The sequence below is a fragment of the Podarcis filfolensis genome, assembly GCF_964270895.1.
Source record: "Podarcis filfolensis genome assembly, chromosome: 14".
NCBI classification, from domain to species: domain Eukaryota; kingdom Metazoa; phylum Chordata; class Lepidosauria; order Squamata; family Lacertidae; genus Podarcis; species Podarcis filfolensis.
The window spans coordinates 9835457-9851365 of NC_139616.1; the positions used below are offsets into that span (position 1 = coordinate 9835457).

The 15909-nt window shown below is 46.3% G+C and overlaps 1 protein-coding gene across 1 annotated transcript in view; it reads right to left on the minus strand.

The window, feature by feature from the left end:
- AP3B2 (adaptor related protein complex 3 subunit beta 2) overlaps positions 1–15909 on the minus strand; it is a 55010-nt gene that overhangs the window by 18695 nt on the left and 20406 nt on the right. Inside the window, exons 9-20 of the mRNA XM_083584550.1 lie at positions 15554–15651; positions 13382–13436; positions 13035–13106; positions 12861–12923; positions 9358–9490; positions 8818–8927; positions 8515–8691; positions 6446–6632; positions 5673–5791; positions 4347–4403; positions 2316–2427; positions 1–140 (exon numbers count right to left, since the gene is read on the minus strand). Of these exons, the coding sequence (XP_083440676.1) occupies positions 1–140; positions 2316–2427; positions 4347–4403; positions 5673–5791; positions 6446–6632; positions 8515–8691; positions 8818–8927; positions 9358–9490; positions 12861–12923; positions 13035–13106; positions 13382–13436; positions 15554–15651 (1323 nt within the window). The remainder of the gene's footprint in view (positions 141–2315; positions 2428–4346; positions 4404–5672; positions 5792–6445; positions 6633–8514; positions 8692–8817; positions 8928–9357; positions 9491–12860; positions 12924–13034; positions 13107–13381; positions 13437–15553; positions 15652–15909) is intronic.

The following is a 15909-nucleotide window of genomic DNA, read 5'->3' on the forward strand; positions in this document are numbered from 1 at the left end:
CTCCTCCTCCTCTTCCAACTGGTCCCCACTCTCTTCCTCCTCCTCCTCCTCCTCATCTTCCTCCTCCTCTTCTTCACTGCCAGAACCAGACCCACTCTCACTGCCGCTTTCGCTTTCAGACCCACTCACTGTCTCAGGCTCTGGCAAAAAAAGGAAGAGAGAGAAAGAGGGGGAGGAGCCCCACACTTACAAACACACATGCAACAGGTTGTGCAGGAAAAGGGGGGCATTTATTGTATAAATGCAATAAATAAATACATCACAGTAACCATAAAACACAGGAAAAAGAGGTGCAACTCAAGATGAAGGCACCGATCAAAAGATCTGGCTAAAAAATAACTGCAAAGAGCTGGAGCCTAAAAACTATGCAGGTTGGATGCCAGGCTGACCTTTTGGGTTTTTTCAGCCTGAGGGCCACATTTCCTTGTGAGTAATGTCCCGGGGGCCTTGTACCATGGTGGGTGTGGCCAAAGTAGCTGCAGACACACACACACCATTCTTCATCCTCCATCAAGGCAAGGAGGTGATATTAGCCCAGGTCAAAGACTCATTCCGACCAGGTAAGATGACTAGAGGAGGGTGGAGGGTGTGACTTGGGAGGGCATGGTGTGAGTGGAGCCCCAAGACAGAGAGGGCTGGATGGCTGCAATTGGCCTCCCAGGCCTGAGGTTCCCCAGTCTTGTTTTAGGAGATGGAATTCCACAAACACGGGGCACCGCCACAGAAAAGACCCTGCCTCCCTGTTGCACGGAAGTCGTTCACATCCTCATAGACATTGCAGCTGGGTGCACCTTGTGTTAGAACACCTGCAGCAGTAGTTGGTGCCCATGGAGACTGGTGGGGTGGCTGGAAGGCAGGGTGTCAGGCCTAATGACAGGCAGAGCCATGAATTCTAGTTTTGCTCCTGTCCTCCTCTGAGATGAAGCAAGGGGAAGATGACAGGCAGGGACTAGCTGTAAATAGGTAGGTGGGAACTAGCTGAGGGCAGACTGAGGTTGGTGGGGCATTGCCCCACTTGCCCTAATGGACCAGCCACCACTACCCTACTATGGGCCATCCTTGTGTCCTATAGGCAATCCAACTAATTCTCAAGATAACTACTGGCAACTGACCTGCATCTTCAGTGGCTCGGGTGCCCAGCTCCTTTCCTTGGTCTTCCTTGGTCTACCTTACACCAAGTCGGACTTTTGGGTTCAAGTAGCTCAGTACATGGACCAGTAGCAGGCTCTCCAGGGTTTCAGGCAGGGGATTGAACCTGCGACTTTTTGCCTGCAACTGAACTACGTGCTGGGAATCTGAATACGTGCAGCTTCACACCGAGTCAATTAGGAGTTTGGCTGACAGCCAAGACATTGTAAAGGAGTAAAATCTGCCTGGAGATATAGAGGGCTGGAGACAGCTTTCTCATTGGTCAAGCTCACTCACAGGAATAATGATTTATGGCCTACAGACTGGAATGTGTTAGTAGGGTGTTGAGAGTTAAGAGTTAGTGTGAGAGTCGTGTGGTGAGAGAGCTAGTTAAAGATCCGTGTTCTGTTCTGTTCCTGTAAATAGTAACTTGAAGTCCACTGTATATAATAAACACCTATAAGTAACAAGTTACTGGTTCCTGCTTCATCCATCCTGCCTGCAACCGATTGCATATACTCTGCTAAGGTCTGGCTAAGGTCCTGCAACAGGTCAAAAAGTTGCAAAACACCAATACTACGTCCCTTCCCTTTAAGAGTGGAGCCCAATATGGTACGTGCTGCCCACATGCAGAAGCCGTGGTGATTTCAGAATTCCAGACTTCTCGCATGTCAGAGCTGCTGGTTTAAGCTTGATCATCCACTTCCACTGATAGGCAACACACAAGACAGTATGAAATAAAGTCTGGAAAGTGCTTGCATTTGACCGAAGAAAACTGCACCCTCTAGTGTTTGTGTGCTGGTGGTGTTTCACCATTACAAACTAGTGAAAACTGCTGGAATACAGCAAGCTACCTTATAGCAGATCAGATGGATTCATCTAGCTAGCTCAGGCATAGGCAAACTCAGCCCTCCAGATGTTTTGGGACTACAACTCCCATCATCCCTGACCACCGGTCCTATTAGCTAGAGATGATAGGAGTTGTAGTCCCAAAACATCTGGAGGGCTGAGTTTGCCTATGCCTGAGCTAGTTCATCACTGCCAGCTCTTCATAGTCTCAGATACAGGTTTTCCCTGTCACCTGCTATCTTATCTCTTTGAAACTCAAATATGTCAGACTGAAACTGGGACCTTCTGCATGCAAAGCAAGTATTCTAACCCTGAGCAATGGCCCCTTCTCCTCTCACCACTGTCAGCAGATTCTGTTGCCCCGGACTCTCCCTCTGAGTCAGAATAGAAGGGCTTCTCAACTTTATCCTTCCTCTTCTCGCGGCTAGTGCACTTGGTCCATTCTGGAACCTGGCCAGAGCAGAAAAAGAGAGAGAGAGAGAGAGATTTCACTACACAGAAGTGAGCACATTAAAAAGGCCTGCATGTGAATTGAAATGGGACCAGAAAGAACAGCCCGGAAGAATGAGAGACTTAGATCCACATCATACCAAAGGGAGTTAATTTTTTTCTGCATCAGATAAGATAAAAAACAAGTGTGCCATGTCACACTGTAGCATGCAATGTGCTTATTTGCTGAAATCGAAGGCAGGTTGTTTAATGCCATGTGTGCACAAGGTGAAACAGAGACACATGCAGTTGTTGCACATAAGGAGTGCACATGGCATATGATGTGCACTTTCTACATGGCGTTGATATCCATGTAGGAATATAGCCTTGTCTGGAGCAGCCCTCAGAAGGGTGAGCCAAGATGAGTCAAGGTTTTTTGGAATCCTGCTTGATGCACTCAAAGCACGCATGGCTCTATGGCAGGAAATTCACAGGTTGAGCCAGCTAATCCCACTCATGGCTAGCAACTGCAAGAACTTTGCCACAACTGCAGTTGTTTCCAGGGAGAAGCCTATTGTTTGTGCTAGCATTTGCAGTGACAGCACAAATCCAATTCAAGAATGCACAGAGTGTGGTTCATGATACACCTGGGTTTTTGCTATTTTATATTTTTATTGATTTACTGTACTTGTGTATTGACTGCAGCTTTACTATATTTTCTTTTCTCTTAATCTGTTCACTGCTTCAGCCTTAGCTAAAAAGTGGTGTATCAATAAACTGATGGTGATGATAATATCCAGGAAGGAATCACTGCAGCAAAGCACAGCCTGTCCAGTGACTGACTGTCTCCTGTGACTGACTGCAGCTCTCCAAAATCTTCCTCATAACCTGCAACCTGACCCTTTTAACAGGAAATGACAAGGACTAAATCTGGGTCATTCTGCACAGAAAGTTATAGCCTTTCCCTAAGGCCTGCTCTGGTGAGATGGCCGGAAGAAGACATGTGTACCGTGGTACCTCAAGTTAAGTACTTAATTCGTTCCAGAGGTCCGTTCTTAACCTGAAACTGTTCTTAACCTGAGGTACCACTTTAGCTAATGGGGCCTCCTGCTGCTGCCGTGCTGCCGGAGCACAATTTCTGTTCTCATTCTGAAGCAATGTTCTTAACCCGAGGTAATATTTCTGGGTTAGCGGAGTCTGTAACCTGAAGCATATGTAACCTGAAGCGTCTGTAACCCGAGGTACCACTGTACATGTACCTAGAGGTTCTGCATACTATCTTCCCTCTACTTTAGAGTAGCAAACACGAGTTGATTCTATTTTCTCCTCACAACAACCCAGTGAAGTAGGTTCCATCTAAGGGAAGGTAGCAGTAGCAAGTTCCATGGTTGAGTAAGGCCTTGAAATGATTTCCTCCGCTCCCTGCTGATCTACACCCAGTACTGGACCATATATCACCTGACCCTGCTGGCTCACACTTCTGGAGATGGCAGAATTGTTTGAAAGCCTCAAGGCAATCTGTCACCCAGTTAAATGCAGCTTAGCTGTTCAACAGATTCCTTAAAATTGGGTTAGATTTGCAGTGGGGTAAAACCAAACAGTTCAGCAGCAAAAATAAATAAATAAATGCACACACATCATGGAAGTCACCATCTCAGAAAAAGCATTCCCTCCCAGGTGAGAGAGAACATGAGAATACCTTTGCTAAGATTGTGTTTGCCACCTGCTGTTTTTGAAAGGGGCGATCTTTAGCTGATCAAAAGGCATATCAGTCCATTAGTCCTAACTGGTCAATTAAAGGTTAGTTTGAACACACTGCACACACAGTCAGAGCTACAGTGCAGAGAAGAAAACTGAAGGAGGAGGAGGAGGAAGAAGAGGAAGGAAATAGCAGCATGAGAGCAAGAGGGGAAGAGCATCACTGCACCAGCAAACACCACCTCTATCCGTTCGCCCAGCAGCCCAATGTTGCTTTCTATGGGGCCGAATGACTCTTCCTGAGGAGGGGCAAAAAAGCAGGGGTGTTGGTAAGATTCACAAGAGCTGGATCAAGCTAAAGGCCCATTAAGCCGAGCATCCTGTTCTCACAATGGCCAACAAGATGCCTATGGCAGCTGTGATGAACCCTCCAGATGTTCCTGAACTACAACTCCCATTCACCATTGGCCATGCCTGCTGGGGTGGACGGGAGTTGCAGTTCAGCAACTTCTGGAGGGCAACCAATGGTTCCCTACCCTTGGCCTATGGGAAGTCCACAATCAGAGTGGCCCACACTCAGGGGCCTCCACAGTGGTGGAACACCCTCCCATCAGATGTCAAACAGATTAACAACTATCTGACTTTTAGAAGACATCTGAAGGCATGTTTTCGATGGCTGGTGCTTTATTGTGTTTTTAATATTTTGTTGAGAGCTGCCCAGAGTGGCTAGGGCAGCAGCAGGAACAACAACAACAACTTTTTTCAGCTGGAACTTGCCTGAACTTTCAGGTGGGCACATTGCCATTCTAAGAGAACAAAGGAGGCATTCATGGCAAGTTCTGGCACCTCTTTTTCTAGAAAAATTGTACTACTACGACAGGTGAAACTCGAAAAATTAGACTATCGTGGAAAAGTTCATTGATTTCAGTAATCCAACTTAAAAGTTGAAACTAATATATGAGATTGATTCATGACATGCAAAGCAAGATATGCCAAGCCTTATCGTGGAAGATAAGCCATTCCAAAATATGCCATACTGTGGAAAAGTTCCTTTGTTTCCGTAATTCAACTTGAAAGGTGAAACTAATACATGAGATAGATTTGTGACATGCAAAGCGAGATATGTCAAGCCTATATTTGCTATAATTGTGATGATCATGGTGTACAGCTGGTGAAAACCCCAAATTAACCATCTCAGAAAATTAGAATATTCAAGGACATCAGCAAAACAAGGATTGCAAATGGAGCAAGATTGAACCTCTGAGAAGTGGAAGCACATCTCGCTTTGCATGTCATGAGTCAATCTCATATATTAGTTTCACCTTTTAAGTTGAATTACTAAAATAAATGAACTTTCTCATGATATTCTAATTTTTCGAGTTTCACCTGTACTACTACTATGACCATTGTAAAGAAGGCGGGGCAGGCAGAACCATTGTCTTGGCAGCCATTGTCAGCAAGGACTGGTGACTCCCTTTCAGGTGCAAAGGGCTGGCAAGCCATTTCACAATGTTTCTCAGAGAAATGCCAGCTTTCCCATTACTCCTGGGCAGAGGGGAAGCCAATACCTCCACGTTGCGCACGGATGGGTCAGGAGCTTCGCTGGGCCAGTCCGGGAGCTCCTGGTAGCCTACGGCCTTGGCATTGAGGAGGTGCGAAAGCGAGCCCAGCTGGAAGTGGTCACGGTCTGCAAAGAGCAGCAAAGCGTCAGCATCCACACAAGCCCACCCAACAGCACCGCCTCCCCGCCACCCGTGGCCCTTCGTTAGGCAGAGTGATTTGAGTAAAGCAGGTGGAGCCCAGAGAGAACATAAATCCTGATAATACTTTAAACTGGTCAAAAACAGTATAAAATGCGAGGAGAAACAAACAGGGGGGGTTTCATTTTATTTACAGGCCTAATTCATAGCATGGAGACGTTCAACAACTACACTTACAGGGGGGAAACTCCCACAGAACTACACAACCAATCAGAGCAAGAGTTACCTCAGCAAGGATCATGCCGGTTGCTAGGCAACACCACCCAACACCCCTCTTGGTTGGCTAACTATAAATTCTTTTTTTAAAAAATGATTTTCAATTTTATACATTGCAATAATTTTACAATCATTTTAACATTTTGAAACTCGACTTTCCTTCCCCTCTTTCTGCGGTTCCTTAATTTTTTTATATTTTCTGCATATTCCAAATTAACTTACTCATTTATTCGTCTATAAATTCTGTCTATATAACCTGTAGGTTAATTCTGAATGAGAACCTATTTCTCCCTGCTGTGCTACCATCAACACACCCATGACCTGTTCCCTCGGCTGCTCCTTTTATACGCGGCACCTCACTCTACCTTTGAAAGAGGACTCCAGGATTGGGGCGGGCTTTTGGGCCAGGAAGAGCTTCTTGGCGTACTTGTTGAGGGCCCCACTCTTCTCGGTGGGCACAATAAGCTGGCGGATGAAGCGGGCACGGTCCCGGATGTCGTAATTCTGGTCGTACTTGGCCAGGTTCAGCACATACTGGGTCAGCAGTTTGCTCTGTGCCAGAGAAGACAGCATTGTGCAAGAGGAATTGGGCCCTGGCAAAGAGTTGGGCAAGCCAGTGGCCTCCCTGACAGTCTCTTAGGCCAGAGGCAGAAAACAAACCAATACAGAACTACAGCAAAAAGGGTGCTTAAAAAAAATGCATTCATGGGATTGCTTCATTGAGTATTTTAATTATGAATATTTAAATTTTAATGTTGGTGCGACTGGTTTTTTTTACCTTGCAAATTTCTTAGAAGCCTATTTCGGCATTAAGAAGTATGTTAAAATAAAATAGGGGCATAACAGAATATGGCGCTCAAGTGCATTCTTGCACCTATGGGGCATGTCCTTTGCCTCTTGCTCCCCCACAACACAAACACAAGTCAGTCCACACAGTCGGATCAGTTTTTTGGTGTCCAAATAAATTGGCACAGCCGCCTTAGATTCACTAATTTCAATGGGTCTACTATGAACTTAGCTCAAAGGTGGGGAATCTCAGACCTGGAAGCCAAATGTGGCCCTCCAAGCCTCTCTAACTGGCCCTTGGAACACTGCCCAGGACACACCCTCCTCATGTGTATTCCCTGGCTGGAATGTATCCCCGTGCTTGAACAATGCTTCTTGCTTGCCTGGAAGGAGTGGGGTGTGTGTGTGTGTGTGTGTGTGTGTGTGTGTGTGTGTAGAAACCAATTTATATAAAAAAGATGGATGTCTTTGAAAACCAGCACCATTCTGAAGCTTCAGTTCTTGTTCATGCTTCTCTGTGTTTGGTGCAACCCCCCTTTTGGGGGGAGCTGGGAGAGAGGAGGAACGGCCCCAGCGGAAACAGATAGATCAAAGGTAGGACCTTCTTGGTGACAGCCCCCTGACTGTAGCCCCACTGACTGTGGGTTGCCCTTCTTATGGAACTCATTTGGGACCTACTTTTTGGTGCCACATTATTTTCCTGTGTTTTTGCACAAATTATGTTTTAATGCCACTCTTGCTGTTTTTACAGCTGCTGGATGTGTGGGTTTTCATTATTTCTATCACACATATTCAGTCGCTAGAGAATTGGGAAATCTATTTATGTCAAGAAAGGTGGAAGAGAGATGTTCTGAAATAATACATAAATAACATTACGTGTGTTAAAACATAACTGGCTGAGGCTTGTTTCAGAGCTGCGCTCCAGAGGCGTTTGGAGCATCTCAGAAGCACAGTGGCAAAATGAGTCCCAGACTTCATCTCCAGCTCTGGGGAGGTGAACTGCCCAAGTCAGTTAAGACTCTATGGCCTGTCCACCCTCCCTCCCTCTCTCAGACACCTTCGTCCCCTATCTAGGCAAGCAAGACACATTATAGGATTCCAGGAAGGCAAAACACTCAACGCGTATGTGAAGCAGGGCCACTGGAGAGTTTTGAGGGCCAAGTAGAGGCTTGGAGGGCCACATTTGCCCCAGCCCCAAGTCCAAAGTTCCTCTGCCTTGAGATGATTAACACCTTCAGCACAAAACCAGAGGTAAAGGGTAAAGGGACCCCTGACCATTCGGTCCAGTCGTGGCCGACTCTGGGGTTGCGGCGCTCATCTCGCTTTTATTGGCCGAGGGAGCCGGCGTACAGCTTCCGGGTCATGTGGCCAGCATGACTAAGCCGCTTCTGGCGAACCAGAGCAGCACACGGAAACGCTGTTTACCTTCCCGCCGGAGCGGTACCTATTTATCTACTTGCATTTTGACGTGCTTTTGAACTGCTAGGTTGGCAGGAGCAGGGACCGAGCAACGGGAGCTCACCCCGTCACGGGGATTCGAACCATTAAATATGTGCCCTTGGCATGCAGACAGCAATCCTACCCACCCCGCTAATTGCATTCAACGGGAAAGCTGCCACTCCTATTTAATTCTCGGAAAGATCTTTACCTGCTTGGAGTTGGTCAGGTAAAGCTTGGCTGCCAAGTTGATGACCTGCAGCTTCACAATGTCCTCCTCACTGGTGAAGGACTTGGCCATCTTACGCAGCACATCAGGGGCAATCTTGGGCACATGCTCACAGTACTCGCCGATCAGCCATAAGATGCTGGCACGAGCCATGGGTACCTATGCACAAGAAACAGCACTGCATCTCCTCTTGAGATCCCCGGACCAGCTTTTCCCACTCCCCCACCCTTTCCTCATCAGAGCCCACCCATCAGGAGAACATCTTCTGCCAGCTCAGGCCCCCACCTGGATGTTGTCGGTCAGCTTTGCCATGTGCTTGATGATCTCGCTGTGCTGAGACGGCTGCATCTGCAGGAGTTTCTTAATGACAACCACAGACTCGGCCACAACCAGCTCTAAGTAAAGGGTGACAGGATGGGGAAAGTGTTAAGGCTGTATGCAAGGATGCTCAATCTGCCTCTCATCTCCCCAGTGGCAGTGTTCCTTTTGTAGAATCACAGAGTATGTGGTCCAACCCTCTGCTGACACAGGAAATCCACTCCTACAGGAACCCTGATAGGTGGCCTCCCAGCCTCCAATTAAAAACTTCCAACAAAAGCAACCAAGTTTGTAGATCTCATGACTGTGCCCTGGGCAATCTCAGGGGTGTGTAGCCCTTCTCACAGCCATAAGGTAGAGCTTCAGTGCTCCACAGAGTTCTGCTCCAATAAAAAATTCACAAACTATATGCCAACGTGTATACTAAGAACTGAGCTCTTGCATTTCAAGCCACCACCCTCTGGACCACCACCCCCCCCATTTTCCTAGCTGAAAAAGGGTTCTCACCATCTCGGTTGGACAGCAGCTGCACAAGGCCATTGAGACATGTGTCACGCACTTTGCCAATGTTGGTGGCGCAACGGCCAATGGCCTGGATGGTGGCTGCCACGAAGTCTTTGTCCATGCTCCGGATGTAAGTCTGTGGGAACAAAAAGACACAAGGAGCTGTCTGGGAATGCCCATGAGGAGATGGGTGTGGCTGGACCTGTGCCATGCGGGCTGCATGCTAGCCCCCAAATGCACCATAATTATAACGGGAGGGACCATAGCTCAGTGGCAAAGCTCATGTTGTGCATGCAGAACCTCTCTGGCATCAGGTGAGGGAGAATATCCTAGCCTGAGACCGTGGAGCACGGCTGCCAGTCAGAAGCCCGCTGTGGGTTTTTTTTACAAGTACTTTGTGGGTAAGGCCGCTAGCCTTCATAGCAATCTCAGTGCCACATCCAGGCTCACTGCAGCACCTGCAAACTTCCTGGGATCAGTTTCAGTTGATGCAGCCTGGTGAGGTGCACAAGTTTCATGTCACCCAGGAAATGGTCTCCTCAAACCCTTCGCCTCTTGGCTTATTAAAGCCTGCTAAGCGGGCATGTCTGAGTAGACACAGAGTGTGGTCAATGCATCCTTGCGGGAGGAAGTTGTCCTGGCCATCCTGAAAGATGGCCATCCAACCACTTTTGAAAAAGCTTGTGACAACTACTGCCCAGTCACAAATGCCAGCTTTTCAGAGGAGGTGATCAGGAAGGTTGCAGCGTAGCAATTGCAGGTGCTCTTAGACGCAACAGATTTTCTTGAACCTTTTCACTCTGGGTTCAGGTTGGGATATGGGGCTGAATTGGCCTGAATGGAATGACCTTTATTGGGAGACGAACAGGGAGAATGCAACCCTTATTTTCTTGCTTGATCTCTCAAAGGAGCATTGGCCATGGTACCCTTCTGAGCCAACAGAGGGGTGGGTATCGGAGGCACTCCTCCATAGTAGTTCCAATCCTGTCTTCAGGGTGAATAGCACTGGGTGGTTATCTTTTGCAGTGCCCCCCCTGCAGCTGTCCTTTGGGGTGCAGCAGGGTACCATCCTTTCTACCAGAGCTGTTTTAACATCTATATGAAGCTGCTGGGATTGGTCATCAGGAGATCTGGGATGAGGTCTCATCCACATGCTGCTGATGACCTAGCTCTACTTCTGTTTGAATCAGGAGTGGGTGTGAAGTGGTGGGCTGGATGATGGTGGTTAAGGGGCTGAATCCTGGCAAGATGGAGATGCTGTAGGCAGGCGATTCCCAAACCATGATAATGAGTCAATTGCCAGCTGTGAATGCGGTCATACTCCCCATTAAAGAGCAGGTTTGCAGTCTGGAGGAGCTCCTGGATCCATCTGTGTCACTAGAGTCCCAGGTGGCCTCTGGAATTCCATCCCCTTGCATATTAAACAGACACCATCTCTGTTGCCTTTTCAGTGTCTACTAGATACCTTCCTCTCCCAACAACTTTTTCAGCAGAGATCTGCATCTGTTTTAAAGGTTGCACGTTGTTTTAAAAGTTTCTTTTATGGTTTAATCACTTGTTGTTTGCTACCCTGAGCTCCTTTGGAAGGAAAGGTGGGGTATAAATTAAATAAATAAAAATAACAGTCAGCGCTGGACTAAATAGGACAAAGCTATCTGAGCTGTTATAAGGCGTTTTCCTTTGTTTCCTAGCCAACTTATTAGAGTTTCCTTTTTGGGTATGTAGTTACACTGGCAATGCCCATTCAGTAAGGCACATGGCATTATACTGGTCGAAAAGTCACTGTAAAATATGCAGGCTACCCCCCCCCCCCCGTCTTCATTTCCTTTCCTATATACTATATGTCCATATCTAGTTTCTTATTCTTTATAACGTGCATGAATTGTGCTCTAGTGCTCTCTCACACTCTTGCTCTCCCAGGCATGGGGAACCTTAAGCTCTCCAGATGTTGCTCTTGTTATCCCTGGCCACTGGCCATGCTTGCTGCAGCTGATGGGAGTTGTAGTTCAGCAACGCCTAGAGGGCCAAAGGTCCCCCACACCTGCTATAAACAAAGAAAAGCAAATAAATTAGAGAGTTGCAAAAACAGGACAGAAGTCAACCCCTGTTCAAGGAGAGCTAGATTAAGGGCACCTTTAATGGTCTTTAAGATAAACTCTGGAATCACAACAGCTGGGATACAGCTCCGAGAATTCCACTCCTTTCTCCTTCCTTAAGCCGCATTTCTGTGACTTCCAGGAGACTCAGCTAATGAAACTGTACAGTCGCCCCTAATGTGTCAAAAACAAAGCCCCCTTGTCACCAAAGTCTCTTTCTAATGACCTCATTCACAACCCTTTAAGTCAAGATAAGAAAAACAGAAACTTCTTGATTTGAAGCAGTTTGCCCTGTGATTATAGGATGCTGGGGACAAACAACAAGGCATAGCTAGTTTATCTTGGGATGGTAAAACAGTTGTGACTGTTCCTGGACTGGGATACCTTGGTCAAAGCAGTTTAGCCACTGGTAACTTCAAGACTGGATTACTGCAGTGCATTCTATGTGGGGCTTCCCTTGAAGTTGATCTGGAAGCTGCAGTTAGCGCAGAATGCGGACAGGATTGAAATTCTGCCAGCATATAATGCCTCTTCTCAAACAGCTGCACTAGCTGTCAGTGTTACTGGGCCAAGTTCAAGGTTTAACTATATATATATATATATATATATATATATATATATATATATATATCCCTTTGCAGCTTAGCTTGGGACCAATTTACTTAAGACAGCATCTTGCCCCATGTGTGCCTAGTCCATTGCCTTGATCTGCAGAACCTGCACTTTTACAAGTGCCACACAACACTCTTCCAGATTTGCAAGAAATTGATATTTGGAACTCCATGCTTGTTGCCATTAGCCAGGTACCCCTCACTTTAGATGCAAGCGGAAAGTTTTTTTTTAATTCACCAAGATTACAAAGAGATGTAATTTAGTTGTCTGTCTTAGTTTTTGAAGTGTTAATGATTTTATTTGTGGTTTTACTAATTATTTTAAGGGTAGTTAAAAAAACAAAATATTTTGTGGATTTTAGCTGGTCACTGCCGGAATCAATACACTGGATCAGATGAACTCTCACACCGCATCCACAGTATGCATTTAAAGCAGTATATCGCTTTTTAATGTACAGTACAAATGGGGCCTTTGTGTAATGTAATTCTTGAATTTTAAAATTGGATGCAATAATATGGGTCGATGAATTAAGTGGCATTCAAACAAAAACCCAATTTAAAGTCAAATGCCCCATCTTAACTGGGTTACAGAATGCAGTGCGAGAATACGTTTTTAAAGGTTGATGGCTTGTTTTGGGCAGTTGATGTGCTTTGACCTTCCTGTGGTTTAGGAACTAGGTTTTGTCACTGAGGATGCCAGGAATTTACCAAGTACAGAGACATTCCTGGCTCTGCACATATTGCTCCACCTCCAGCTCCTTTGCTAAGACCTTCCTCCAGCCCATTAGTCATGCTATACCTGGAACTCACGCAGGATGGTGGAGATGTTGGTCTCGTTTGCAAGGTTGGTCAGAACTTCCAGCTAGCAGGGCAGAAGAGAAAAAGGAGGAGTTACTCTAGGCGACAACAAAAAACAAAAAAGCTGTTATCTTCAGTGCAGCCTAGCACCCATCTATGGGTGCATCTCACACACCTTGAGGATCTTGATCTGGGTGGGGTCTGTGGATCTGATGTAGAAGCTTTTCAGGTATGGTTCAAACATTCCCTGCAGAGAGAAAGAAGCAGGATCAGCAGTAGCAGCAGCGGCATCCTTGGGAAAATCGCATGGTGAGCTCTGGATTTACAGAAGGACCCAGAAAACCTCTCTTCAAGCCATCTGGGCTGCTCCCCATCACTGGTTCAAAGGCAGCCTGGTTCAAGTATAGCAAAAGCGGCAGCAGTAATGTGGCAGACATCCAGAGTCCTGGCATTTCACGTCACCCAGCCCAGGTGAATCCCTCCCCACCCCACCCCCATTTAATAAATGAAACAGGCACTCACCCTGCGCTTGATTGACATGGTGGCCACGTTCTGAAGCACCACATACTGGACCTCACTGCCATAACAAGAGAGACAAGGACTTGTCAATGAGGAAAAGGAAAAATAAAAGATATAAAGAAAAAAGACAAAAGAAAAAATACTTTTCATAACCTGAAATATTACCAAATTCTTGCTTCAAGTACTGCAATATATAAATCTTAGTTAAAATATTATAAAAGACTTCCACCGCATTCACCACATGTCTCTTAGTTGTCTTGCTCGCATTTACATCTGTTCTTCAATCATTTCCCTGCCTTAGATTCTGTCATAATCAATCAAGTCTATGTTCTCTGTATTCTTCACAAGGTTAGTCTAGACACAACCAAACTTTCATATTTGAGCCCTGCTTGTATAAATAATCATTTAAACATTTCCATTGTTTCTGAATTAAAATTTTTGACTTACGCCTTATTAAATCCGTCAATTGTGCTAACTCCAGGTACTCACAAAGTTTACTTAACCATTCCCCCTTTGTTGGAATATAATTTCCTTTCCAATGACTGGCTACCAACATTCTCGCTGCCGTTGTTGCGTACAGAAATATGTTGATTTTATCTTTGGGAATATCCTTATTCAAAATTCCTAATAAATATGCTTCTGCCCAGTGCACCTTCATTTCAATGAGCTCAACGTGCTGTGCATTGTCTCCTTCCTCTCCATTTTACCTCAACCCTGCAAGGTTGAGTTAGAGGTTAGTGTTATGTACTGAAGTTCTCACCCTGGGCCAGCAGGGGGATACTGTAGATAGTTCAGGTCCACATATGCAAATAAGGGATCGAAAGTGACATTCAGTGATTGGATAGTTACAGAAAATGGTTACTGTTGTGTTCTAGTGGAGCTCTATATAAGCAGACTAGCTGAACCCTTCAGTTCAGTTCTGTTCTGGCCTGTGAATAAACAAGAGCTGTTTGAAGAATCGCTGTGTCGTCTGATACGTTCACCCACAACTTAACACTGGCGACAAAGATGGGATCGATGGACAACAGAGCACAGCCAGATGCAGCCACCCTCTGAGCGGAGCTGAATCACTGAGCTGAAACACCGAGCGAAATCACTGAACAGAACCAATTCAGAGCTGACCGTTCTGGATAGAGCACCGTGTTCCATCCATCGCCTCCACATCGGCTTCAGAACCATGACTTCACTTGTGCCTTTAATGCCGTTTGCACCAACCTCTGAATCATGGGACTCCTACCTTGCTCGGTTCGACTGCTACCTCCAAGCGCCCAACTTATTTAAAGGACTATGTTGTTGGACATGTAATACTGTCGGTCTAATGGAAGTAGGTGAAATGTAACCAATATGCTTTTGTGCCTAATTGAACCGTTACGTGTAGTGCTGTATATAAGGAAACCATTACGATTGTAACTAACGCCTTATCTCGGTGGGGAGGGGTGTTATGTACTGAAGTTCTCACCCTGGGCCAGCAGGGGGATACTGTAGATAGTTATGCAAATAAGGGATCGAAAGTGACGTTCAGTGATTGGATAGTTCCAGAAAATGGTTACTGCTGCGTTCTAGTGGAGCTCTATATAAGCAGGCTGGCTGAACCCTTCAGTTCAGTTCTGTTCTGGCCTGTGAATAAACAAGAGCTGTTTGAAGAATCGCTGTGTCGTCTGATATGTTCACCCACAACTTAACAGTTAGGCTGAGGGTTTGCAGCCGGCCAAGGTCACCCAGCAAGCTTCACTGTGGAGCGGGTATTTGAACTCTGGTCTCCCAGGTCCTAGTCCAACATCCCAACCCCTACACGAAATTGGCAAGGGAACTTTGGAATTGTAGCTCTGTATTGGTTTTCGACTGGCTCTGTTCACTTGCCTGGCCACTGACTCATCTCAACACTTATATATCCAGCTATATTCTAGAAAAAGGCACAGGCTGGCTAGAACCCTGAACAGGATTGTGCCACACTGCAATGTTTTGTTGCAGATCTCACACATCCCTTGCAGACACAGCAGATATAATGAGCCGTGGTCAAGAGCTTAGCTGGTTTCCTAAGCGCTCACAGAAATGCACAGCTCTGCCCTGTCCTTGGGATGTTTCCAAGTAAGAGGGAGCAACTTCAGGAAAAGGAGAAAGAGAGAGAGAGAGAGAGAGAGAGAGAGACTAGAAGGAGAGGAGGTGTTTGCAGACCTGTGGCTCCGGAGGAGACGCACCAGTGCCTTAGCGATGACCCCAACTTCAGCCTTTGGAGCAAGGTGGAAGTAGAGCTGAGCAACAGACATCACTACCTGCAGAGAGAAAGGGTTTGTGCCACAAGGCCTTGGAAGCAAGGAAACAGGATTCATTTGTGCTTGCTGCATCTACCAGAAAGACTGCCTGCCCCTGTATAGACCTGGAAGACCACTAAGATCATTTGGCCTGGAAATGGGCATTTTCTGCCGTTGCCCCTGTACTGAGGGATGCCCTTCCCTCTGCTATAACTGAAGTTGCAACCACCTATTGCTTCAGATGCCTTGTGAAGACTTTTCCTTTTGCTCAGACTATCC